This window comes from Felis catus, chromosome A1 (genome assembly GCF_018350175.1).
Source record: "Felis catus isolate Fca126 chromosome A1, F.catus_Fca126_mat1.0, whole genome shotgun sequence".
Classification (NCBI taxonomy): Eukaryota; Metazoa; Chordata; class Mammalia; order Carnivora; family Felidae; genus Felis; species Felis catus.
In genome coordinates this window covers 131,911,633-131,939,588 of record NC_058368.1, presented here as the reverse complement: position 1 = coordinate 131,939,588, position 27,956 = coordinate 131,911,633, and the positions used below count along the sequence as shown (strand labels likewise).

Sequence of the window (27,956 nt, the reverse complement as noted above, 5' to 3'; positions counted from 1 at the left end):
TTCTAGTTGTTTTAGTTCAAATTACCTGCCCTACCTTTACCCAAATCAGAAGAGTCCTAACACTGCTTCACTGCCTCAGGCACTCATGACTAAACCATATTTTGATTCATACTTCATACTATATACAAAAACTAACTCAAAGTGGATCATATACATCAATGTAAAATCTTACACCATAAAATTTCTAGAAGAACACATAGGGTAAGATCTTTGTGACCTAGGGCTAGGCAAAGATTTTTTAGATACAACATCAAAAATTCAATCCAAAAATGAAAAAAGTGAACAAATTAGACCTCATCAAAATGGAAAAATTTGTTTTTCAAAAGACACTGGTATGAGGACGAGAAAGAAGCGACTATTTGGAAGAAAATATTTGCAAAAGCATCTATCTGAAAAGACTTGTATCCAGTGTATGTAAAGAACTCAAAGTCCAATAGCAGGAAACACATAATAAAAATGGGCAAAAGATTTGGATACTTCACCAAAAATACATATACAGATGGCAAATAAGCACATGAAAAGATGCTCAACATCATTATTAATTATTGCAAATTAAACCACAAGATAACACTACAAGCTATTAGAATGGCTAAAATTAAAGGGTGACTACACCAGTGTTAATGGGGATGGAGCGATAGGATATCTCATATACTATTTGTGGGAATGTAAAATGGGATGAGCTGTTTGGAAAACAGTAAGTTAAACATACACCTATCATATGACCTAGCCATTTCAGTTCTACATCTCTGTCGAAGAGAAAAGTATATGGCTATACAAAAACCTGTGGAGTATCTATATTATGGAATACTATTTAGTAATAAAAGGAATGTTCCTGATAAACACAGCCGCATGGATAAATCTCAGAATACTTACACTGAGTGAAAGAAGCCAGACAAAAAAAGGGAACATACTGTACATGATTCTATTTAAATACAATTGTAGAAAATACAAACTGCTTTATAGTGATAGAAAGAACTTCAGTAATTGCCTGGGGATTGAAAATGGGATTACTCAGGGGCATGAGAACATGTTGGACCTTGAAGAATATGTTCACTGTCTTGATTGTGGTGAAGGTTTCACAGATGTATACAAATGCCAAAACACATCAAATTGTTCACTTTAAGTTAGGGTTCAATAAAGCTGTTAAAAAATATTTTTTGTGTGTGTTCTAATTACTGTTTGTGAAGTCTGTCTTTTGACTGGGTCCTTTCTGACATCTACCCAATTTAAAGTAGTCCTCTAGTCACTGTATCAGATTGTCCTGTTACATATTATTTTCATAGCCCTTATCATCTGAAATTACTTTGTTCATTATTTGTTCCTATGTGCTCTTCATTTGACCATAAATTCATGCTCAGAAAAATAGATAATCTTGAGTTGTCTGCATTCTTATTTTCTTTTTCCCCTTATACATTATATATCACCCATTTAAACAAAAGTTAATTTCATTAATTCCTTCAGCAATTATTTGTTGAATGCCTCTATTTTGCCAGTCACTGTGGCAAGTACCAGGCATATGGAGATGAATCAGTTATGATTCCTGCCTTGCAGGGCAGTCTTCCAACTATTGCTCTACTTATTGCCCTTCATTTATTTTGCAGTGAAATCTTACTCATCTCTTAAAACCTGGCTCAGATACTTGGTCAAGCTTTTCCTGACCAAATGGACTACTGCCTTTTTGGTTCTTCCTAAGCCTTTGTTTATATTATGTAACAACATCTGCTAATTTCCTCCCTAAATTCATTTGCCCCTTTTACGTTTTAGTGGTAGAACCAAACCCCACCTTTCCCACCCTTGACACTAAGTTTTAGCTGGGCAGTCGGCCACCCAAACGTGGTTCAGCCTTTCTTACAGCTAGGTATGGGCATACGATTTCAGGATGCTATGATATGACTAGAACTGCTCTGTGCAACTTTTTTTTTTTTTCTCTGTGCAACTTTTGAGTCATCTTCATCTTCAAGATGAAGCCACTTGTCTGGTACTTATTCCTTCCCCTTCCCTCCTGAAAGGCCAGATTCAATCATGTGAACAATGAAAACAGCCTAGGAGATGGCAGAAAAATAAGATGAAAGAAACCTGGGTCTTTCAATGTGCTGCCAACCATTAAGGGTTCACCCCTGGGCTGTTTTGCAGAAGAGAAATAATACCAAATATTATTTAGACACTGTATTTTTGCGTGTCTGTCTGTTTCTCTCTACTGCTCTCTTTTTAATAGCAACTTTTTGTGACTAATAAAACTAGCACTATTAATATTAACTTCCCTATGGCACTCCTTCTACATAACAAGTAGTTACTTTCTCTGGATTGGAAGGACATCTGGGAAAGAACAAGTGACAATTGTCCAATACAACAAAATCGAATCAATTTTCTGGGTATCTACTATGTGTAAGGGACTAAAAAGCTATATTACTGGTTATTTTAATTTTTGTTCTCAAAAATTAAATCTAATCTCAGTCTAACAAGTGTTTTCTATTTTACTGATTTCTGTCTTTATTATTACCTTCTTTAAACTTCATTGGGTTAATTTTGCTTGTTTGTTTGTTTGTTTGTTTTTAGCTTCTTTGCATCGGAAATGTTTCCAGTAATTTTCTTGTATTGTAATAGCCACATCAGTATATTCAAATATCAGTAATTTTAAAATCAATTGTTATTGTTAACAACTGCATTTTGTTGAAGCAGGTAGTCAATTTGAAAACAATCCTTTGAAATTTTTCTAACTTTCTTTATGGCCCACCATGTGGCCACTTTCCATAAAAATTTCAAGAGTGCTAGAAAAAAGTATATTCTGAAGCTACTGAGGGTAACGCTCTGTTTATGTGCATGGTATCAAGCATGTTAATTATATAGCACAAAACTGTCTATATTTGTATTAATTTATTATTTAAAAATTTATTATTTTTTTTTTAATTTTTTTTTTCAACGTTTATTTATTTTTGGGACAGAGAGAGACAGAGCATAAACGGGCGAGGGGCAGAGAGAGAGGGAGACACAGAATCGGAAACATTTTTTTTTTTTAATTTTTTTTTTAAATTTATTATTTTTTAAAAAGATTTTAGTTAAAAATTTTTTTTTTGTTGTTATGTGTATTTATTTGGTGGGGGGAGAGGGGCAAGAGAGAGCCGGAGACACAGAATCCAAAGCAGGCTCAAGGCTCTGAGCTGTCAGCACAGAGCCCGACAGGGGGCTCGAACTCACAAGCATGAGATCATAACCTGAGCAGAAATCAGACACTCAACCAACTGAGCCACCCAGGCACCCCTAAAATATTTTAGTTTTTTAAGTAATCTCTATGCCCCACGTGGGCTTGAACTCATGACCACAAGATCAAGAGTCACATACTCCACTGACTGAGCTAGCCAGGCACCCCTCTACTTTTTTATAAGCTTATTTACTGAGAAAAATGTGTTAAAATCTCCCACTATGAAGGACTTGTTTACTTCTTCTTATAAGTCTTTCAATTTGGTTCATACATTTTGAGTCTGTGTTACAAGGTCCATTCATATTTAGGACTGTTACATCTTCCTGGAAAAGTGAAGATGTTGTTATTAAGTAGAGATCCTCTTTAACCATAATAATACATTTTACCCTAAAGATGCGATTGTCCAATATATTTAAGATATTTCTCATGTAAGCAGGATATGACTGAATTTGTGTTTTTCATTCCAGTTTGATAGTGTTGGTCTTTTAGGTGAAGAGTTGGACTTTCCAGTTATTTCAGTATAATTACTGATATATCTATATTTTATTTCATCTATCTTATTTTGTACTGATGCTTTTAATATTCTGTTCAGTTTACATGTCTTTTTCTTTTCTTTCTTGTTGCCTTTCAGGTTATATGCTTCCCTCTAATTCCATATTTTTCTCTACTATTTTGGAAGTTATGACCTTTTCCTGTCCTCTTAGTAGTTTTCCTAAATTATCAATGTGGATATTTAATGTGTTACAGTCTAAACTTAATTTGTATCTCTACTTTCTTCCAGAACAAGAATCCAGACAAGAATACTTTTCCAAACTCCTTTTACCTGTTTCCCAAACTTATGTGCTATTTTTTAATGTATTTTTTAAAATTATTTTTGAGAGAGAGAGAGAGAGAGAGAGAGAGAGAGAGACAGAGAGAGAGAGATACAGAGAGACAGAGCATGAGCGGGGGAGGGACAGAGAGAGAGGGAGACACAGAATCCGAAGCAGGCTCCAGGCTCTGAGCTGTCAGCAGAGGCCGATACAGGGCTTGAACCCATGAGCCCTGAGATCATAACCTGAGCTGAAGTCACACGCTTAGCTGACTGAGCCAACGAGGTGCCCCACGGTTATGTATTTTAATTATTATCTTTATTTATAACTCAATAAGACATTATTATTTTACTCATTCAGTATTTCTTTAGATATATATTTACTACTCTCTATGTTCCTTTTTCTTTGCAGTACAGATCTTCCATCTAAGCTCACCTATCTTTGGCCTGAAGTATGCCCTTTAGAGTTTCCTTTAGTGAAGGTAATGCAGGTAGCTAAGTCTCTCAGTTTCTTTGAAGAAAATTCTCCTTCAATACACTACAGATAATATTCTGTCTTATGTCCGTGCTTGTTGCTGTTGAGAAATCAGCTCTTGTTTTTTTAAAGGTAATGTTTTTCTCTCTGGCTGCTTTTGAGGTCTCTTTGTGTTGAATACTCTGAATGTTATCATGGTGTGTGTAGATCTGGATTTATTCTTATTTATCCTCTTGTAGATTTCTTCATTTTACTTCCTTACCCTGTAAACTGATTTCTTTCATTAGTTACAGAAGATTTCAGCTATCAGCTCTTCCAAATATTGCCTCTACTTGTCCTTTGAATTCCTCCTAGAATTTGATTAGATTTATTAGATCTTTTTTTCTATTCTTCCAGGTTTCCTGTCTCTTTTTGGGCTGAAATCTATATAATTTTCCAATTGTACCTTTCTGTTTACTAATACTCTTTTTAGCTATGTCTAATTTGCTATTAAACCTATTGGATTTAAAATGTTTATTTTGAGAGACAGAAGAGAGAGAGAGAGTGCACACATGTGTGAATGAGTGGGAGAGGGGCAGAGAGAGAGAGGGAATCCCAAGCAGACTCCATGCTGTCAGTGCAGAGCCCAATGTGGGGCTCAATCTCATGAACCGTGAGATCAGGACCTAAACTGAAATCAAGTCGAATGCTTAAGCAACTGAGCCACCTAGATGCCCCAAAACCTAAATATCAACTATTATATACTTTTGATTTCTAGGAGATTTCCTAAGTTAGATTTATTTATTTATTAAAAAAAATTTTTAATGTTTATTTTTGAGAGAGAGAGAGAGAGAGAGAGAGAGAGAGCATGAGTGGGGGAGAGGCAGAGACAAAGAGGGAGACACAGAATCCGAAGCAGGCTCCAGGCTCTGAGCTGTCAGAACAGAGCCCAACATGGGGCTTGAACTCGGGAACTGGGAGATCATGACCTGAGCTGAGGTCGGATGCTTAACTGACTGAGCCACCCAGGTACCCCCTAAGTTAGTTTTAAAATCTGCTTGTTCCAGGGTGCCTGGCTGGCTCACCTGGAAAGTGTGCAACTCTTGATCTTGGGGTCATGAGTTCAAGCTCCACATGGGGTGGAAAGATTACTTAAATAAAGCTTAAAAAAATAAAATAAAATCTGCTTGTTCTATATAGTACTTTTAAACTTTTCTTGAAATGTATTATATATACTTACTATTTTTTAAAGATTTTGAGTAATCTCTACACCCAACAAGGGGCTCAAACTCACAACCCTGAAATCAAGAGCTGCATGCGCCACTTACTGAGCCAGCCAGGTGCCCCCTGTATGACATATACTTATTTAACATTTAGGGTCTAAATAAAAACTGAAGAATTTGTGAGTCTGATTCTGTTGTCTCTTCTTTCTATTAGCTTTTTGTCAGGTACTTGTATTCTGAATCTGTGTGTTTTCGTTCAGAGCCACTCATTTTATTTTGAATTTTCTTTGAGCACAGTGAATGAAAGCAGGTTTCTCCTGAAAGGACTTATGTTTGTTTGTAACAGGCTTCTGGGAGCACTAAGGATCCAGGACTGTGTCCAGCTAAATTCTTGGCTGGGGGATTTTAACGCCACCCAGGCAGGGTGAATTGGGGCTCTAAACTGATGAGAAAGCTGCCATGTGTTTATGGTTCGTAGGAAATGCTCTTGTCCCCAAATGCTCAGCACCATGATTCAAGATAGGCAGTTTTCCTTGTAGTTCTTTCTTTGATGAGGATAAGATGCTTCTGCTTATTTTTATTTCTCCCTGCCACTAAGGATGAGAACCTTTGGGGTCCCAACTATATGGGATAGTTGAGAGACCCTAAGAAGATCTTAGGTTCTATACTGTCTCTTTGTAAGACCTCAAAAAACAATTCTCTAGTTCAGTCAGTTTAGCAAATATCATTAGGGCTAAAGCTAGATCTAGTGCTCCACTTATTCTCTTAATTCACATCTTTACTTATTCCCTGGTGTGGCTCTTTCTTTCTTTCTTTCTTTCTTTCTTTCTTTCTTTCTTTCTTTCTTTCTTTCTTTCTTTTCTCTCTTTCCTTCCTTCCTTTCTATTCTTTCTTTCCTTCCTTTCTTTTCTTTTCTTTCAGTTTATTTATTTGTTTGTTTGTTTGTTTATTTATTTATTGAGAGCAGAGGGAAAGAGAGAGAGGGAGAGAGAATCCTAACTAGGCTCCAAGCTGTCAGCACAGAGGCTGATGCAGGGCTGGATCTCACGAACCATGAGATCATGGCCTGAGCCAAAATCAAGAGTCAGATGCTTAACTGACTGAACCACCACAGGTGCCCCACTGGTTTGGATATTTCTCATTTTATTTGGCTAGTTTCTTGTTTGTTTTGCAAGTTCACAGGATAATATGAGAAAATGTTTTTATGCTATATACAACATTTTTAGTTGTTTTCAGTGGGAGGATCAGTTTGGACTCAGTCTGCCATGTTGCCAGAAATTAACATTTTCTATAATATTTAAATTTTTTGCCAGTCATTGCAGAATTTCATGTTTAGTCTTTGAAAAGACACAAGTATGACAATAATATGTTCTTTAAAAGACTCTAGGTTTGAAGAAAGACTTTTAGAAACAATTATTCTCACCAAAACCAAAGTAGATTTTAATAGATACCAATTAAAATTTTACAGACTGTATCTACTCAAGGTTGGATCAAATTGAAGAACAGAGTTGTGGAAACAGCACTGGACTGGCAGCCAGAGGACTTAGGAGTTTGCTGTGTGATTTGGGTAAGCCCTTTTATTGGCTGGCCTTTGGCTCTCTATGTATATGATGGAAAGGTAGGGCTGGATGTGCCTTTCAGGACCAAAACTCTGATGACTGCACAGAAGTATTCACTGTAAATAGACGACACTCAAGATCAGAGTTTCTGATGCTCATGACATTTCTTCAGGCTAGCCCACTTTCACATTTTAAAAATACTGCAGCATGCTTTAAATAAGCATACTGTGAGACCATTAAAAAAATCAATATAAACTACTTTTGTACATCAAAATAGAATCTTAAGGATTCTTAACATTTTGACATCTTTTCACATTCTGAGAACTTCTTTATTCTCTGTCCTTTCTGGCATTTCAAATTCTTTCATGTAGTTTTTAATATAATTTAGAGATTATCGTTTTTTGCATGAAAAATTATAAATACTTAAAACCTGCATCTGTACCATCTGCCAGGAGTTTATATGAAGAATTTTGAAAATATAGCCGCTCAAAACTGTCAGCATATTGCATTAATCGTTAAAAAAAAAAAAATCAACCCAATACCACACAGATTAAACTGTCTAAAGTAAGTTTTAATGCAACACATTCACAGGTTTACACTCTAAAGTTGTGAAGAGATTATCTTTTTCAAATTTGATTAAGTGCTGCAAGATGTGGAAGAAACTCAGCACTCAAATGAATTATATGTTTGATGTCATTTTTGGCAAAACCTCATAAAGTGTCACATAAAAGAAAAACATCTTACTTAAAATAAGGTCTTGACAGCAGTCTGGAATAGTTAACAACTCCACTCCCAAATGAGAATGCTGGTTATAATCAAAATTTTAATGACGATATTAGTTCTCCCCTTGAGACAATCTAAATATCAAAACAAAACAAAACAAAAAATAACGTGCATGCATCCACACACCCCTCACGTCTTCCTTTTTAAAGGGGGAAAATTTGTAATTATTTTAGTTCATGATCTCAATATTGAGTATAATGTTTCCTTGCACATTATAAGGTTTCTGCTACGAGGCAATGTCAATCAGTATGTTTTTGTTGTTTAGTATTAATTCATGAGAGGTATAAATAATGCCCATCAGCAATGGAAGTGGAGTCCCTGGGTGTCAGTGCCCTCACATCTTCTAAACCCTAGAGCTGAAAATGGTGGGAACTTTTTACCTTTCAACTACATTTATAGTCTTTACGTCTATCGTCCTCTATATCCTACTCTCTGATATGAGAAAATTAAAAGGAAGAACACCCCTAAAATCAAGTTTTCCATTTAAGAGTTATCAATTTCACTTGGAAAGTTTTTTAAAAAGCATATTACAAACAACATTATATTAAAAACAACTATGGAAAACATGATGCCACATGTACACGTGTTTCTGGCATGAAGATAAAAAAAGTCCAGAAAAACAAATATTACACAGTTAACCATGGTTGTCTTTGGCAGAAGTATCATGGGTGATCTTTTTTATCCTTTATGCTTTTCTACATTTCTGATATTTTTGCAAAGGATACATTACTTTTATAAATGGAAGAAATAATATAGCTTTTTAAAAAATTGACAGTTATGGCCAAAGATTAATACTATCAATTAACCTATTTTTACTGGATTAGGAATGGCATCAATATTAGTAACAGGAAGATAAAGTGCAGTTACTAAAAATATAGTTAAAGGCTCTTGTCAAACTTCCTATATTGGAATTACATCTACCAGCAGGCAGAAGTAATGTTCATTTAAAAACTATTTTTTTAAGTTGATTTATTTATTTTGAGAGAGAGAGTGTGTGTGAGCAGAGGAGGGGCAGAAAGAGAGCGGGGGAGAGAGAGAGAGAGAGAGAGAGAGAATTGTAAGCAGGCTCTGTGCGGTCAGCACAGAACCCGATACGGGGCTCAAACTCATGAACCGTGATGTTATGACCTCAGCCAAAACCAACAGTTGGACGCTTCAATGACTGAGCCACCCAGGTGCCCCAAAAGGACAACCCAATTTTTTTTCCCAGTGAGCTCTATGCCCACTGTGGGGCTTGAACTCATGACCCCGAGGATCAAGAGTCATATGCTCTACGGATGAGACAGCCAGGTGCTCCTCTCATTTAAAAACTATTTTAAGGGGCGCCTGGGTGGCACAGTGGGTTAAGCATCCAACTTCAGCCAGGTCACGATCTCGCGGTCCGTGAGTTCGAGCCCCGCGTCAGGCTCTGGGCTGATGGCTCAGAGCCTGGAGCCTGTTTCCGATTCTGTGTCTCCCTCTCTCTCTGCCCCTCCCCCGTTCATGCTCTGTCTCTCTCTGTCCCAAAAATAAATAAACGTTGAAAAAAAAAATTTAAAAACTACTTTAAGGGGCACCTGGCTGGTTCAGTCAATAGGCATGTGAGTCTCGACCTCAGGGTTGTAAGTCTGAGCCCTATGTTGGGTGTAGAGATTACTTAAAAACAAAATCATTAAAACCTCCGCTCATGGGCTGTCTCTCTCTCTCTCTCAAATAAAAAACAAAATAAAATAATTTTAAAAATTTTTAACAAAAAAACAAGAACAAAAACTATTTTAAGACAGTGAAGGACTGCAAAGAGATAGGCCTGACACAGTGGTTTATAAAAACAGCAGCCAATGAGTCCTAAACAACCATTAGGAAGACTGGTTAAAGTCTATTTTTCATTGCACATAAACATTAAATGTGCCCATAATGTATGATTCTCAAAGTAAGGCTCAACAAGATTTGCTAATGACAGCTAGTGAGAAAGTCTGAGATGGACTGTCCAAAAAAGAACAAAGTACTTTATGGACTCTCAAATTAGAGACGGTCATCTCTTATTCACTCTACCAAAACATTAAATTCTTGGTCTAAATGTGAGGGTATATACATCTTTACATTTACTATATACCTTTAAAAATCTTTACTATTTTTTTTAGAAATTATATTAATGAAAGACATATTATTAAAAATATAGCATGCTTTCTGGCCCATGAAGGTAGTGGCATGTATTTAATACAATTTTATTTGAGAGACTGACTATCCTTGCTACAGAGGGAGTTTTATTTTTTTAGGACTTCTAAGAAATGAAGTATTCGACATAACTAAATATTTCAGAAAAGAGAATCTTATCTCTAATTGATTAAAATGATAATTTTATTTTTTTTTACCAATTAGGTTGGAATCATTACCCAATCTCTGTCTTACTAAACAATAAGTACCATCTAAACTTTTCTTAATTGAATGACCATCAATAATTTTAATACTGACATGCTCTCAAAGTATAATGAAATACTATTAATAGCAAATCCATAATATTCCATTACTATTAGTTCTTGTGCTTTCTTACTTGCTGTCAAGTGGTCAGCTATCACCTCTTGCAAATGCCAGAAAGAATGTTCCTAGCTGTGCCTTTCTCTCTCACTTTTTTTTTTTTTAATTTTGTTTAAGTCCAATAAAATAGTGGGCTAGCAAGACACAGGCCAGCCCCTACCCTGGCTTTTCTTTTGCTTGTTTGCTTGCTTGCTTACTCATTCATTGATTCATTTGTTTATTCATTCATTCATTCATTCATTCATTCATTCATTCATTCCATTCATTCATTCATTTAATTCTTGAGGTTATACTTCATATACCATAAAATTTCCACCTGTAAAGGGTACTCTCCCTCACTGTTATTATTCTTTAATCTGTTTTGAACTTAGAACCCAACAATCAATTTGTTAGTGCCATGTACAAAGTAAGAATAAGTAGAATATTACTGATGGCTGGTCTGAGAGGCTTTCTATGGGTCAACTGCAAATATACTTTTACTCTTCTGTGTAAGTAACATTAAAAGTTGCACGCAGGGGATGCCTGGGTGGCTCGGTAGGTTTCAGCGTTAGACTCCTAATTTCGGCTCAGGTCATGATCTCATGTTTGTGAGTTTGAGCCCCACATCAGGCTCCACGCTGACAGTGCAGAGCCTGCTTGGGATTCTCTCTCTCTCTCTCTCTGCCCCTCCCCTGCTTGTTCTCTCTAAGTAAATAAATAAACTTAAAAAAAAATAGAAGCACAAAGATTAAGAGTAGACTATGGGAAAAATAGGTCTGATACTTCTAGCCTCCAAGAAAAGAATGATGACTCAAGTACCTGAAGTAAGTTAACTGCTTTGGAAAAAAGTACCAGTTTGCTTAGGGAGAGGAATGGATTCTGCATGGCATTAGGCACAACACAGAGCTAACATTCCAAAAGCACTTCTGATTCTTATAAAAACCAAGGTTAAGCTAGTTTAACATTCTGTGTTAGATAGATGAAAAGTAGTCAAAAACTATATACTTTTACAACCTATCAAGCCTGAGGGGCCCTAGTCGGACTTAATGCAGTGTTAAAAAGAGTCTGACAAAACTTAAAATGGCTCAGTGCAATTTGAGAGGTACAAAACACCCCAGGGATGTGTTCATGAAGAGGCTTTAAAATTCTTTCTTGATTTACAAGCTCAGATTGCCCTTCTTCCTCTAATTTCTGGCACCAGTCAGAAAACAGGTATTGTGTGCTTAGAACTTTGAAAAGAGGATCTGATACCTTATCTCTCAAAAAGTGATTTGAGACTATGTCCTAACCTGTATCTCTATGTGATTATTTTCAGTTTGGTACTAGTTTTGATATGATAAAACTCAAAGAAACCTGGAAAAGACTTAGAGACATAATTTCATGAAAAGGATTATACAGTTTATTAACCTGACGGAGCCAACAGAGGAAAGCGACCCTATCTCCAATTAACTATCAATCTTATTCAAAATTGATACAAAACCCCTATGCATAGGCTTGGATGACTCACAGTGGGACTTTAGAGAAACTCCCAGGCTGTAAACAGGATTGTCCTGCAGTACATCTCTTCTGACATTGCTGATGTCTAAAGTCAAATACTACATTCCTTGTTTACCTAACTTGGGGTGTTAGAACCTACTGCAAATTCCGTATTCAACTGAGAATATGATTTAACTATTTTGAATTTTAGCGTCAAATTTCACACTATCAAAACAATTCGAATTATACACTAAAATAATGGTTTTATTCCTCGATGTTCTGTTTCTTTCATTTAGTGAAACCTTTTATACATTATCTGAAGCCTTTAAATATATGTAGATGGCAAGTTAATGGTAAAAATTATGAGTTATATTTATGTAATGCTGTTCTTATAATATCGAGGTATAATTATACGTTCTCTGACAATATCCTTGTGATATAAGGAATAGCAGGCTTTGAGCTTTTCTGGGAAGACTGAAGAGACAATGGATGGTCCTATATACATTTTTAATACATAGAGAAGCTTTGTTTTACATTGGTTTAAAACAGATTAATAGGTTGGCTCAATTGTAAGTGTATGTTTTCTTACTAGAGCAGAGATGTTAAGAGATTTGGGGGCTATAGATCAATATTCTTGGGGGGGCAGCTTTGTTGGGGCATAATTGGTGTATAAAAGAGCTGCACTTGTTGGACATATACACTTTGATGGTTTTGGACATGTGCCTATACCCATGGCACTATCACCACAATTAGGTAACATCAAACAGCAATACATTCAGGATTGTTCAATTGTATGGGGCCTAAAGTATTTACTGATGTAAAGGCAACAAAAGTATTTTATCTTCTGCCATAATGTAATTGAAGGAGTTAATAAGATGTAAATACTTAATAGTAAAACATTATAAAAATACGAATAGCAGATTTTATCTTTAACTTATATAGAGATAAATAGATGGGTCTTGATTTTACAGTAACTTGCCGAAGGTGACAGAAGAGACTCAGAAGTACAACCATAGTTATAGTATAAATTCCTGTTTGTCTTATACCAATCTGGCTAAGGATCCAGTCCAAGAAATTGGGTAAAGATTATCAAACCAAAGGAATATTACTCTCTGATTAAAGATTTCCTAAGATGACAAAAGCCCAATAAAGTATCACATCTATTAGAACACCTGGCTAAATGCTAAATAGGATGCCTCCATTCACACAAGAAGGCCAGAATGGGGTAGATTAATGCACAAGCATTAGAACACAAAGCTTTTTTGTTCTGATGTTTTTCTGATGTTTGTTCAAGTGCTTTTAATCTGAGGATAATACACTAAATTCTAAAATGAAGTGGCAATAGTAAACAAGTGTTAGAATCGCCAGATAAATTCAGAAAATCAGGAAATAATACTACTGGATGTTTTACTTAAGAATGTAGTCAAGCTGGGGCGCCTGGGTGGCTCAGTTGGTTAAGCGTCCAACTTCGGCTCAGGTCATGATCTTGTGATCCGTGAGTTTGAGCCCCATGTCGGGCTCTATGCTGACAGCTCAGAGCCTGGAGCCTGTTTCAGATTCTGTGTCTCCCTCTCTCTCTGACCCTCCCCCGTTCATGCTCTCTCTCTGTCTCAAAAATAAATAAACGTTAAAAAAAAAAAAAAAAAGAATATAGTCAAGCTCACACTTAAAACCTTTTAAACAAAGAATAGGATTATAGAAATGTAACTTAGAAAGCATATGAAAGAAATACTTACTTTGAAATTTTGATTTATGTTGTATTTATATATAGCTATATTGATTACAGGCTTTAACTGCAACTAACACAGTATTAAAATTCAAAATTTCCATTTGTAGGATTTCGATAGGACAAAATGAAACCAGAAATAGCTATATTTTTCTTCTTAAAATTTAAAATTATTTTTATACACCACTGCACATTTATTAAAGGTCTTCTCATTATTTAATTTACTTCTTACAAGAATCTTGAGGAGTTCACAAAGCATTTTCTACATGGATTTATGACAAGAGAATGGAGTCACACAGGCTTAAATAACTTCACTGTTAGTAACTAGACTTAAAAGTTTTAATACTTTCCTGTTTATTTTTTGATGAGATATAATAGTCTAAAGTATTCTTCTAACCTTTAGTGTTACATATAACAAGCACTTAGTATTACTATCAAAAATTACTATTAAAAATAACAAAATTAGGGCTCCTGGCTGGCTCAGTCAGTTCAGCATCTGACTGTTGCTTTTGGCTCAGGTCATGATCTGATGGTTCATGAGTTTGAGCCCAGTGCACCAGCCTCTGTGCTGCTGGTGTGAAGGCTGCCTGGGATTCTCTCTCTTTCTCTCTCTCTCTCTGCCCCTCCCTCACTTGTGTGTGCATGAGCTCCTTCTCTCTCTCTCTGTGTCTCTCTCAGAAAATAAATAAAAAACTTTAAAAAAACACCAAAATTAATGTATTTTTAGACTCTCTAAATGAGCAGATGTGGTACATGCATCCAGAAGTAAATTCGTTTGGAAGATAGGTCTATATTACACAATAGTTTATACATCAAAATATTCAAAATGCTCTTTTTAACAATGGATTATCTACTTCTAAGTTTGTTGGCAAATTAAATTTCTAGATATAGCATATAATATTCAAAAGACCAAACCATCCAGAGTTGCCATAATACTCAGATAATTTAGTCTTGGATTAAAATAAAGTGTCTTATAAAAGCCAGATACGCAGGGGTTTTTATAATTCGGGGGCATTATATGCACGGATGTGTGGGTGGCTCAGTCAGTTAAGCGTCTGACTCTTAATCTTGGTTCAGGTCATGATCTCACGGTTCATGAGGTCAAGCCCCATGTCAGGCTCTGTGCTGATAGTGAGGAGTCTGCTTAGGATTCTGTCTCTTCCTCTCTCGGCCTCTCCCCTGCTCATTCTCTCTCTTTCTCTCAAAATAAAATAAACTTAAAAAAAAAAAAAAAGCCAGATATGCAGCCATATAGCCCAATCAAGAAATCTTTCTTGAATTGGTTCAGATGATGTATGAAGTCAAATATCACTTTCAACTTCTTTTCACGTGATGATCTTACTATGAAAATGCTTATGAGAACTTTTGGATCTGTTCCCAGAGTTTATATAGTTCTAACCATGGAATATCTTTCACCTGGGAAGATAGGCTAAGTTCTGACATATATTCAGGGAGGCTTAAAATTCACAAATCTTCCATAATAAATTAAAAGAATTTTTTTTAATGTTTAATTTACTTTTGAGAAAGAGAGACAGAGCATGAGCGAAGAAGGGCAGGGAAGAGACACAGAATTTGAAGCAGGCTCCAAGCTCTGAGCTGTCAGCACAGAGCCTGATGTGGGGCCCGAACCCACGAACCGTGAGGTCATGACCTGAGACAAAATTGGACGCTTAACTGACTGAGCCACCAGGCGCCTCTGTAATAAACATTTTTCTAACATTATACATACTAGTCAATTTAAAAAGATCAAGTAAGTTTAGAGGAAATACAATTCCAAGAAAAAGGTAATTTATAACGCATCACAGATAGGGGCTAAAAGCAAATTTTGTTCAGCATTTTAACAAGATGGTGATAATACAAAATTGCTCCTAATAGCATTCTAAAATTATTAGAATCAAAATAAAAAGACTGACTTAGTGCCTAGATCTTGGTTTCTAAATACAATGGAAAACAAGAATTCCCTGAAGTGGTTGATTCCAGGCCTGGAGAAGGGAAACCACAAGATCAATTTGGGCCTCTAGTGCTAGAAAGAAAAAATGTTCTCAAAGTGGGAGCCAGTTGAAAAGACACAGGAGCCAACCTGAAAGAACTACTAATGACCAATTCTGGTACTATCTGAACAACAAAATAAATCATGATAGTTTGGGATTATAACACATAGAATAAAATAAATACTCACAAGTTCATATTTATATAAATAAGTGAATAGTGATATAAATAAGTAAGTAATAGAGAAAGAGAGCGAGAGAGACCTCTTTCTTAAAGAATTCCAAGTAATAAAAGTAGTAAGAAAAAGGAAAATAAAAAGTTACCATTAGAACACCACAGTAAATAACTGTTGCCTATAGGCAAGATCCACCCATGGATACTAAAATTAGCGGGGGTAAGCTTGAAAAGAAACAGAATAGTCTCACAGTATCTCCCCCCAAATACTTAAAGTCTCAAAGGGAAAGAGTAACTTTAGAGTGTAGCAACTCAAGAGACACCACTTTAAATTAGTCATCAAGGCAGTATTACCAGTAAAAAGACAACAGACAAATTTATAATGCACTGGGAAGGACATATCATTTCTGTGGCAATCTTGCCAAAAAAAAAAAAAAAAAAAAAAAAAAAGCATAACCTTAATCTAATCACAAGACAACATCAGACAAACTCAAATGAGAGACATTCCCCAAAATATCTAACTAGGACTCCTCAAAGTGTCAAAGACATGAAAGATAAGAAAAGATTGAGGAACTGTCATAGATCAGAGGATACTAAGGAGGAACATGATGACTCAATACAGTATGGAATTCTGGATGGAAAAACAGAACAGAAAAACAACGGTAGTGGGAAAATGGGTGAAATTCTTATCAGGTCTGTAGTTAGTTAACAGTCATGTATTAACATCAATTGCTTGGTTTTCACCATTGTACTATGGTTATATAAGATCTTCATGTTAAAGGTATATGGGAATTCTGTATTTGCAACTTATCTGGAAGTCTAAAATTATTTCAAAACAAAGCAATCAAAAATAAATAAAATGACCCACTTTTTGTAGAAGCTAATTTTAAATGATATTCAGATTTAAGGAAACTCCAGGATATTTCTAGAAGATATAAGGAAAATTAAATTGAGAAAAGTAATTCCTAATGTAATTCTCTAATTATGGCATAACAAAATGGTTTTATATGGCTTTCTCATCAACAGACTGAAATAAGCTCTAGAAGAAATCTTCTCTTTTGTGTTAAGAAATCATTCTAAGACTCAAACGTTTCTTTAATTGCATTTAATATTTTAAAGGCAGATAAATAATTTAAAACAGCACTACTTATATTTAATATAAGCCTTAACTATAAAGCACTATTGCAGTAATTATCTATTTCCAATTCTCTCACTCTGACTAGATCATGAACTATAAAGGTAAGAACCTCCAACCATTGCCAACTTCATACCCCTAGTCCTGCATGGTTCTTGAGGAATGGGAGTACTAATAATTATTTGCTCAAAAATGAATTAAAATTGAAGTAAAAGATCTTTCTAGTTGAAAGGAATACTCTCATATATTTAAAATGCTTTTAATTATAAGGAACAATACTCTGAGAAAATTATGTCTAAACTTAAAAAATAGGGGTGCCTGGGTGGCTCAGTCGGTTGAGCGCCCCACTTCAGCTCAGGTCATGATCTCACAGTTCGTGAGTTTGAGCCGTGCGTCAGGCTCTGTGCTGACAGCTCAGAGCCTGGAGCCTGCTTCGGATTCTGCGTCTCCTTCTCTCTCTGCCCCTTCCCCGCTCATGCTCTGTCTCTCTCTCTCTCAAAAAAAAATGAATAAACATTAAAAAAAAAATTAAGCTTAAAAATAAAATAACCTTCACCGTATTTCTTTCAAGTCGCAGTATTGCCAATATAGCTTGTTTCTGTTCAGGGTTATACTTTACCTACATGACCTGGTCACATATAAGTTTATCTTTTCTTTTCTTTTTAATTTTTTTTAATGTTTATTTTTTTGAGAGAGAGACAGAGTGTGAGCAGGGGAGGGGCAGAGAGAGAGGTAGACAAAGATTTCCAAGCAGGCTGTAGGCTCTGAGCTGTCAGCACAGAGCCTGATGTGGGGTTCAAACTCATAAACTGTGAGCTCATGACCTGAGCTGAAGTCAGATGCTTAACCTACTGAGCCACCCAGGTGCCCCTTTCCTTTCTTTTAAATAAAGCTTATAATTTGTGTCATCATGGGGAGTTAATTTTTTAATAGTTTCATTCAAATATATTTTGGTGACTTTGAATTCTTCATTAAGTACCTGCCTTTACTATAACAGTCATTGGGGGATATGGTGCAAATAATCTAAGAACTATGTCCTTTAGATAGTTATATGGTTATTACCTGTGCTACTTAAAATAAATACTAATGCTGAGGTGCCTGGGTGGCTCAGTTGGTTAAGCATCCAATTCTTGATTTTGGCTCAAATCATGATCTCACAGTTCATGAGATTGAGCCCTGTGTTGGGCTCTATGCTGACATCGTGGAGCCTGCTTGGGATTCTCCCTCTCTCCCTCCCTCCCTCCCTCCCTCCCTCTCTCTCTCTCTCTCTCTCTCTCTCTCTCTCTACCTCTCCCTCTCCCTCTCACCCTCTGCACCTACCCCACTTGTGCTCGCTCTCTCAAAGTAAATAAACTTAAAGCCCTAATAGCTTCATAAAAATCATAGTAAAATTAAGAATATATTTAACCTGTATAAATAGAAGGGTATTATTTTGATTAATTTTTGATCAACTTTATTGATAGTTTAGATTTTCAGTATCTTAACAAAAACAAACAAAAAACAAGAGTTTATATTTCATACTATTCAAACCAATGCACAAATATCTACACAAGTCCCAAATATAGGGCCTAAATGCTTTTTAAAAATGTTTTAAATGGTATGCAATATAAGAAATGAACATTCCATTCTTGTGCACTCCTAGACATGTGTTATGGCAACATTTAAGTTTTGCCTGAGGACAAGTCTCTGTTAGTTTTCATTAATCTTCTTAGAATACCAGTTATGATCATGTTTGACTGAATTTACTTCGTAGACAAAATCCTAAATGGAAATTTATTTTATTGGCTAACTGTCTAAGTATTAAAAAAAAAAAAAAAAAAAAAAAAGCAAAAATTAGAAAGGAGGGAGGAGGGAAAGAGGAGAAAAGGAAGGAAGGGGAGATGGAGGGAAGAGGGTAATGTTGTACAAGTGAAAACAAAAACCTGATAAATATCCTTACCTTCACTTTTTTTTTCTGCTTGTTTTGTTGCATTTTCTACTTTTTTTTGTTTTGCTGCTAACAGTTCCCGCTTTAACTGTCTTGCTTCTTTTCGGAGCTCGTCACTGTAAAGCAAAAACAGTTATATAAAGTACATAATACACGGAAAGAAAAAATTGTTTAGCAAAAACAGGCATATTGTTTTTTACATACACTAAATCCCTAAAAAAACACAAAAAAATAATGTAATTCATTTTGTTTCTTACCTGTGTATTGTGCTATGGAAACAGAGCTATAGAGTATTTTAGAAGCTGTCATTTTTTAGAATAGCAATATAATAAGAATTACCTGTAAAATATACTCCCTATCAAGTATGTTAAACAGAAATAGATAAATGATAAATATCCCACTATTCTAATTTACTTGCCAATTTAGCATTCTAGTTCCAGTTTAACAATTCATGAAGATCCTGAATCAAAACAAAATTTTAATATAAATTCTACTTACTAAACTTGCACATACACAAAAAGATGTGACTTTAAAACTTGGTGAATTCCTCAACTGGCACCAGTAGCTACCATTTATTAAGCAATTACATGCTAGGTGCAGTGCTAAAATGTTTTTAAACTCAGTTTTTTAAACTCAATTAATTTTTAACCCACTTAATACCATAATTTGGCAAAAAATTTCCTCTTCTGTGAAACCTACAAAGCTGAGGTATTCTGATGATTAGTACAATCATGTATTAAAGGTAAACTGGGATATAAATATTGACTTCACTACAAGACACTAGGTGGCTAGCTTCTACAAAGCCAGTTTTAGGACATATTCAAATTCATGTGCTTATAAAAGATTAATTACCCATGACATTAACACTTAGGGTCACTAGTGGCCAGTCAAACTTTGAATGTCAGGCATCTACTCTATTTCAGTAAAAGCTAGAGTGGATAACAGACACTCAAAGAACCACTGTAAACCCAAGTAGGCAACAAGTCTAGAAAAGGTCTCCAAAGACACCCAAGCCACAGTTTACCGGGATCTTAAATCTAAATACTTCCATACTGATTCAAACTTTGTGCTTCTTCCTGGTCCCCAAATCTCATACTTTATTTTTCTTTTAAAGCATGTCATATATTAGTTACCAAAGTAATAGGTCTTACAATGTGCACAACTCAATTCTTACTCCTCTTTTCTACATCAAACACAAATGGCTATAATTTGTATCTGCTTGGCCTCCAAGATCCTGAATTCTGAAAATTCCTTCTAATTAAAATCTACTACTTACTTGGGGTGCTTGGGTGGCTTGGTTGGTTAAACGTCCAAATTCAGCTCAGGTCACGATCTCAAATTTCCTGAGTTCGAGCCCCGTGTCAGGCTCTGTGCTGACAGCTCAGAGCCTGGAGCCTGCTTTGGATTCTATGTCTCTCTCTCTCTGTCTGCCCCTTCCCTGCTCTCTCTCTCAAAACAAACAAACAAACAAACATTAAACAAAATTTTTTTTAATCTACTACCTACTTCCTCAGTTTTTCATTGCTATTGAACCTGTTCTCACTCAATATAATAATGAAAGCCAGCTTCTTCATAGTTCACGATCTGTCAGCCCTATTCTAACCCAACTGGCTCTCTATCCATTCTAGATGGTACGGTCAGCTATTTCACTAATGTCCTCACCAGCACCTTTAATTTTCTTGACTTGTTTGTCCTTATGAATATGTGATAATTACCTAGAAGGCCTTGTTCACAACATGTTCCTAGAGACAAACCTCCAAAGAATGTTATTTTGTTAGATGTGAGATGTTGCCTGGGAATTTGTCCCTGTAACAAGTTCTGGTTGATTCCAATACGCATTCAGGTTTGGGACCCAGTGCATTAGGACTGCCATATAGCAATTATCTTCTCTTCTTTACAACTGCAAGCACTCCTACTTCACTAATCCTTTCATTCAGCCAACAAACATACTCAAATTTCCCTGGACTCTGCTCCAATCAGGTGATGATTATCTTTACCACTGGACTCTTGGCCTGAAAAAACAGTTTATATATAGAGTCTACTTTCTCAGCCTCAAACTTCTTAATCTCTTGCAATCTATCCTTCTTATACTCTGTTGAAACTGCTTCTGTATCAACCAAATTCAATGGTCTTTTCTCAGTCTTCCTTTTCCTCTTTGGCTTCTCTACCATTCAATATTAACCACTCCTTCCTTCTTGAAATTCTATCCTAATCAGACTATGTACCATTTTAGAGTATTGACTCTCCAATCCTTATTCTAATTAGTCTTTCTTTTCTCAATCTATAATTCTTGGTATTTTCCCCCTTTCTGTACCTTGTACAATGGCATTTTGTCTAATCTCATAACATTTGTCTAATCTCATAACATCAGATATCACTTTTATATAGGTTATTTCCAAATCTAGATGTTTTGCTCTGATTGTTTGGTCCTGCATTTTTAACTGTTACAAACCTTCCTGTACATTAGTACTGTCCAACAGAGATATAAGGTAACACACATATGCAATTAAGTTTCCTAGCTGCCACATTAAAGAAATAGCAAAAGGAATCAGGTTAAATTAACAACTTGTTTTAACTCATTAACTTAGTATGTCCACAATATTATTATGTCAACATGCAACCAATATAAAAATATTAATACTGTATTTACTTTTTTTTTTTTTTGGTACTAAATGTTCTAAATCTGGTGTGTATTTTATACTTACAGCACACCTCAGTTTAAACTAGCCACATTTCAAGGGCCCAGATCTAGATGGATAGTGGAGGCGAGACGCTGCAATGTTCAGACTTGAAGTCATCTCCTCCCTGCCCAAATCTGTTCCTTTTCCTGAAATCCCTGTTTGAATGTGGAACTATTTTCCTCCTAATGACCAGACTTTAAACTTCCTCTGGGACTGTTCCCCCGCCCTTTCACTGAATCACTGTCGGAGTATGTCATTTTCCAATCTCTCTCACGTATAATACTCCTCTTGACTCTCAACATCAATGCCCAGTTTAGGCTCTCATTATGTATTTCTCAGATAAATTACTTCCTATTTCTTGAAGTTATATGAGCACAGGGAATAGCAACCACATCTTTACTCCATCCACTAAATACCATCTTTTATTATACTAATTAAAAAAAATTTAATTTGGTAAGTAATACAGAAATTTAGATGATGTTTTCTGAATACTAAGGTCTTTGAGGGGAAGATTATTTTGAAAGTTGAAGAGGAAATGCTGCATGACGGTTAAACAAACTAGTTATGAGAGTCATTTGAAGTATGCGAAGAATGAGGCAATGACAGTATATACTGTTGCAGAGGTAGTAATGCACAGTTATCAAAAGGATTAACTTTGGATTCAGAAAGTCTTGATTTAAAAGCTAACTCTAACACTTATTATCTGAGTGGCCTAAGAACAATTATTTAACTTCTGTGAGACTCAGTTTCCTCAACTATAAAATGGGGGTAAGATATTTAAAATATTGGACAGACAATACATGTTCAACAAATGGTAGCTATTATTATTTAGATCATGTTAAAACAGCATTACAGTTAAGGGTTGTTTGCGATGTAGGAATATTTCTTTATTATGTTATTTACTACAAATAAATGCTACCTCTACTACATATGGAGATCAGCTCTTCATAATTTTTATAAAGGGCAGTGAATGTATAATGCCAGCTTCTAAAAATCTATCCTTAAATAGTCAAAGACTCAGATGCACTGTTTAAGTAGCCATAATAACAGCTAGTGGCACCACGGTGGCTCAGTTAGTTAAGTGTCCAACTTCGGCTCAGGTCATGATCTCACAGTTTGCGAGTTTAAGCCCTACGTCAGGCTCTGTGCTGACAGCTCAGAGCCTGGAACCTGCTTTAGATTCTGTGTCTCCCTCTCTCTCTGCCCCTCCCTTGATCGTGCTCTGTCTCTCTCTCTGTCTCTCAAAAATAAACATTTAAAAATTTTTTTAAAAAATTTAATAACATATAAAGTGAATAATGAATAAAAACTAAAAAAAGACAAAGTAAGATAGAGAAGGAAATGTCTATAAGATGATTAAAAATTGCTTCATTATACTAAATTTTTCAAGTGATTCAGAATTTACAACATTGTTAAAATCTTTCAGACTATTCAAATAACACTATCTGTTGGTACTTGAGGAACCCATAACTCTTAGAATGAAGTGCACGTTTTTAAACTAGTCTTTAGGTCACAGTCTGTATATTCTCTAGAATATAATCTTATCCATTGGTGCTAGAATATCTTTAAACTGTTAATATGAGAACAAAAGTTGTAAACCTGGAGTTTATGTCACCTGAATACTGCTCAACTATGGGCGTGCTTTAGAGTCCAGGCAGTACCTTTATGCCTTCAGAGCCTAGTTTCTGCTTGTATGGTAAAACAAATGGCTTCTGTAAGCTACTATTAACTCTGAGCTAATTGACTTTTTTCTCTAATAGGTATGTTTCTAATCTGAATTCATTTGAATTTTAATATGTTTTATATTTTATGGTTTATATTATATTTTATTTTTGATAGGGAAAGAGTGTGACTGGGGGGAGGACAGAGAGAGAGAGGGACAGAGGATCCAAAACAGGCTCTGCACCGACAGCAGGGAGCCCAATGTGGGGCTTGAACTCATGAACTGTGAGACCATGACCTGAAGTGAAGTCAGATGCTCAACTGACTGAGCCACCCAGGTGCCCTGGAAAAGAGAATGTCTTTAAAACAAATCATCCCAATAAAATATAGCAGCCTAGAAATTATAGTAGCCTTTGTATATTTAGTAATAGCAAAGAAAGTAGTAATTTCTTCAACAATTTCTGGAGTATCTAATATTTGTACGGTACCATTCTGAGTGATGGCACAGAAATCAAAGTGAATAAGGAGGGAAAGGAACCTAGTTAGCCAGATTCTTTAAACCAGTCACCTCCCTGGTTACCACTTAATCTCCTCAAGAACCTGTGATATAGACATTTTACAGAAAGAAGTCTGAGGCCTGTGGAGATTAAATACTTAGCCTGAAGTCACACAGTCTGTCAGTCACTGATAGAGGTAAAAACTAAAAATGGGATTGTCCATATTCTTTACATTATGGTACACTAATACCTTGAGAAAATCTCCAAGGAGCCTAAATTCCAACGAGGGACATAAATCTCGTACGTGAATAAATAATAACAGTACATAGTTGTTTGTTTTTTCTTTTAATATTTATTTATTTCTGAGACAGAGAGAGACAGAGCATGAGCAGGGGAGGGGCAGAGAGAGAGAGGGAGACACAGAATCCGAAGCAGGCTCCAGGCTCTGAACTGTCAGCACAGAGCCCGATGCGGGGCTCAAACTCACAAACCGTGAGATCATGACCTGAGCTGAAGTCGGATGCTTAACCAACTGAGCCACCCAGACTCACCCAGTTAACATGGTTAACTGCCATGACAAAGAAATGACTGAAGCATTTTTCAACTCAGAGAGGGAAACATTACAGTAGGCTAAATAAGGGATGGCTTCACAGAGGAGGCATCTGATCTGGGCCCAGAGAGATGAATAGGAGTTACCCATGTGGAGGTACAGTGAAGAGGCAGGTACTTAAGTAGTGTGTTTAAATGAAAACAGGGAGGTGGTGAAACACAGGGTGTATGCTAAAACATTAGGCCATAGAATAAATGATTTAAGGGGCTTGGGGCTAGTAACAAAAGATAGGGCTGGGAAAAGAATCTGCGACAGTCTAAATGCCAAGCATTCATGAGTGACCAGATGGGAATATTTTCCTTGAGTTTCTCTACAGCTTTGAGCTTCCTTTTTTTTTTTTTTTTTAATAACCAATTTCTCAACTGTTCTTGTTGCTTCACTTTACCTGCTTTCCACCTATTTTAATACTTTACTAGTAACCATGCACTACTAAACTGCTGTCTTAGAAAAAGTAACTTATGACCTCCTAATAAAAAATTTCCACAGCTTCCCATTGGATGCTAACTTAGACCTTCAGTAGAATCTCACTTTGTTGACCACCTTACCTCTGACCTTTTGGAATCTCAGACATAGTGTCATGCCAGATCTCCTCCTACCTTACTCATATTCCGTCTCTATTTCCACTGGCTTTTACTCTTCCACGTCTTGCTTCTCAAATGTAGGGGCTTCTTAGTAGCTTAGTCTCAACCCTCTTTCTTTTTCTCTTTTCTTTAGAAATCTCATCCACATTCAGGACTTCAGTACCATCTATCTTAATGCATTCAGTGCATAAAATCAAGATTGTTAGCCTGATGCTTTTTACATATTTCCACTTTCAAGCTTAAATCGTATTTCTAACTGCCAGATGGATACTTGCATTTGATATTCCACAAATACATCAGATTTACCATTTTAAAAGTCAGACTGATCATTTTGGTTTCTCAAAAACACCACCTTATTTCTGTCTTTCCTGTTTTTGAGCCACCAAAATGCTGGTTGCCAGGCCTACCTGCTAGTATTTCTCCTGTATCTTCTAAAGCTGATTGGTAGTCACATCCTTCTTTTACAAAGTCTCTTCTTTTCCGTGGTCAGGGACAGGTGTTTGGATTTTCACAACTGCACTATCACAACAGTCCTCCTACCTGGTCTCTGTGCCTATGGTTTGGCCATTCTTCCATTCATTTAGCACACTTATGCCAAACCTACAATTCTACTCCCCTGATCTTCATAATTCCCTAAATCCTACTGAATTGTGCACTAAGTTTCTTTCCCAAGCATGTGAATCCTCCCAAAAGCTACCTTCAAACTACTGTTTCAACCTTATCTCTCACATATCCTCCACAGTTACTCTAAATTTTAGCCAGAAACATACTAGTCAAAATTACGTTGGCAAACTTTAAGATTCAGCACATGTACCCCTTTGTTCCTGCTATTTCCGTGACCTAAAATGGTCTTTCTTCCCTATCTCTGTCTACTCAAATCTTCCTCAGCTTTCAACACTTCATAGAAAAAGTGGACTTGATCACAGCGTTGGGGCAAGGTTGTCAACCTCACTGAGCCTTGGTTTTCTCTCATCTATAAATTGTGGCTATATTCAGCATATGTATTATAACAAGACTAGTGCAAAGATTAAGGATGAGCACGAGTAAAAGCACTATCAGCTGCTTAGAAGGCAGGGTTTTTTAATGACAAAATATAATCCAAAAAGCTCATAACTATCAAATTACATAAGCAATATAAATAATTAAAACTAAATAATCAATAATTTTAAGTAAAATTTGATGGTAAAATGATACTAAGTGCTATGCTATTAAAGGTATCTACTCTAATGTGATTGATGGGTTTTTTTTTATTTTTTTAAAGTTTATTTATATTTTGAGAGAGAGAGACTGAGAGAGAGAGAGAGAACACACACACAAGCAAGCAGGGGAGGGACTGAGAGAGAGAGAGAGAGAGAGAGAGAGAGAGAGAGAACACACACACAAGCAAGCAGGGGAGGGACAGAGAGAGAGAGAGAGAGAGAGAGAGAGAGAGAGAGAGAGCAAGCACACACAAGCAGGGGAGGGACAGAGAGAGAAGCCCAAGCAGGCTCCACACTGACAATGCAGAGCCAGATGTAGGGCTTGAACCCATGAACTGTGAGATCATGACCTGAGCCAAAACCAAGAGTCAGACACTTACCCCAGGTGCCCAGGTTTGTTCTTTTTAAAACTAATGTCCATTCCAAAGATTAAACAAAAAAACACTTCAGTAAAAACAGAGACATGTTTATCAGAAGACCTAGACCCAACATCATTATATGGCCACAAGAAAGCATCCTTCTTTGCCTCAGTTTTATCATCACCCAGTACATTCTGTTTTTGTTTTTTTCTTTTGATTTTTTTTTTCAACATTTATTTATTTTTGGGACAGAGAGAGACAGAGCATGAACGGGGGAGGGGCAGAGAGAGAGGGAGACACAGAATCGGAAACAGGCTCCAGGCTCTGAGCCATCAGCCCAGAGCCTGACGCGGGGCTCGAACTCACGGACCGCGAGATCGTGACCTGGCTGAAGTCGGACGCTTAACCGACTGCGCCACCCAGGCGCCCCAATCACCCAGTACATTCTGAGAAAGGTGTAAATTCATATTTCTGAAGTGCATAGTCGTAATTATAATATAAATGTAAAAAATGATAATATTATACAGATCGTCTTGTTTCAACTTCTTTGTATTAAGGATCTTGACACCCATTATTTAAGGAAATAGTGAGATGCCAAACAGTCATTTTTGTCATAGATACAAAAGGTTGAAGTATAGAGACACTAAGAGATTTTTTTCAATATTGCCCAAGTCAGTAATGGAACTGTAAACATGACACAGGCTTCTGATTCCTTATGTGGGATCTCGCTTAGTTTGCTAACTATTCACTGGGTGAAAAGTACATTTAGATTGAATACCTTATTTTTTAGCCAAACATTTTTTTTATATAACAGAAGACACTATGAATAAGTAACTACACAGGAAAGTTTTTATAACTATAGTATGCTTAAATTTTTATCAGACTGCTTATATTACTTTATATAAGTAGTTAAAAATCTTTCATTTTTATTTATTTTTTTAATGTTTATTTATTTTTGAGAGACAGACAGAGAGACAGAGAGACAGAGAGAGACAGAGAGAAGCAGAGAGAGGGAGACACAGAATCTGTAGCAGGCTCCAGGCTCTGAGCTGTCAGCACGGAGCCCGATGTGGGGCTCGAACACACAAGTCAGAGGCTTAACTGACTGAGCCCGCCAGGGGCCCCGAAAATCTTGCTTTTTTAAAATTGTGCAGCTTTTAAACTTGAGATTGAAGATTTAAAATGGCAAAGAACAATTATCTTGCATAATTTTCAGTCAGTTTTTATTTTTTCCCAGATGCTTTTCTCATTTTCTCCAGTTTCCAGGAAGGTGCCTTAGGAAAATTTTGAATTATATCTGTTCTTTTTTCTTATGGCATGAGAAATATTATCTTAATATTAGGGTGATGAACTCAAACACTGACCTTTTCTAACATTCACCTTCAAAAAAAAAAAAAGGTTATTAAGACCTGTTTGAC

The 27,956-nt window shown here is 36.1% G+C and overlaps 1 protein-coding gene across 5 annotated transcripts in view; it reads right to left on the bottom strand.

The window, feature by feature from the left end:
• Window positions 1-27,956, bottom strand: part of CWC27 (CWC27 spliceosome associated cyclophilin) — a 192,830-nt gene that overhangs the window by 79,984 nt on the left and 84,890 nt on the right. For 3 of the 5 annotated variants that reach the window (XM_003981012.6, XR_002159717.3, XR_006600513.1), the window contains exon 11: window positions 18,962-19,065. In XM_003981012.6, coding sequence (XP_003981061.3) covers window positions 18,962-19,065 — 104 coding nt within the window. Of the gene's footprint in view, window positions 1-7,796; window positions 8,104-18,961; window positions 19,066-27,956 lie in introns of those variants that run through there. The other 2 variants (XR_006600512.1, XM_023257015.2) reach the window with 2 other exon arrangements.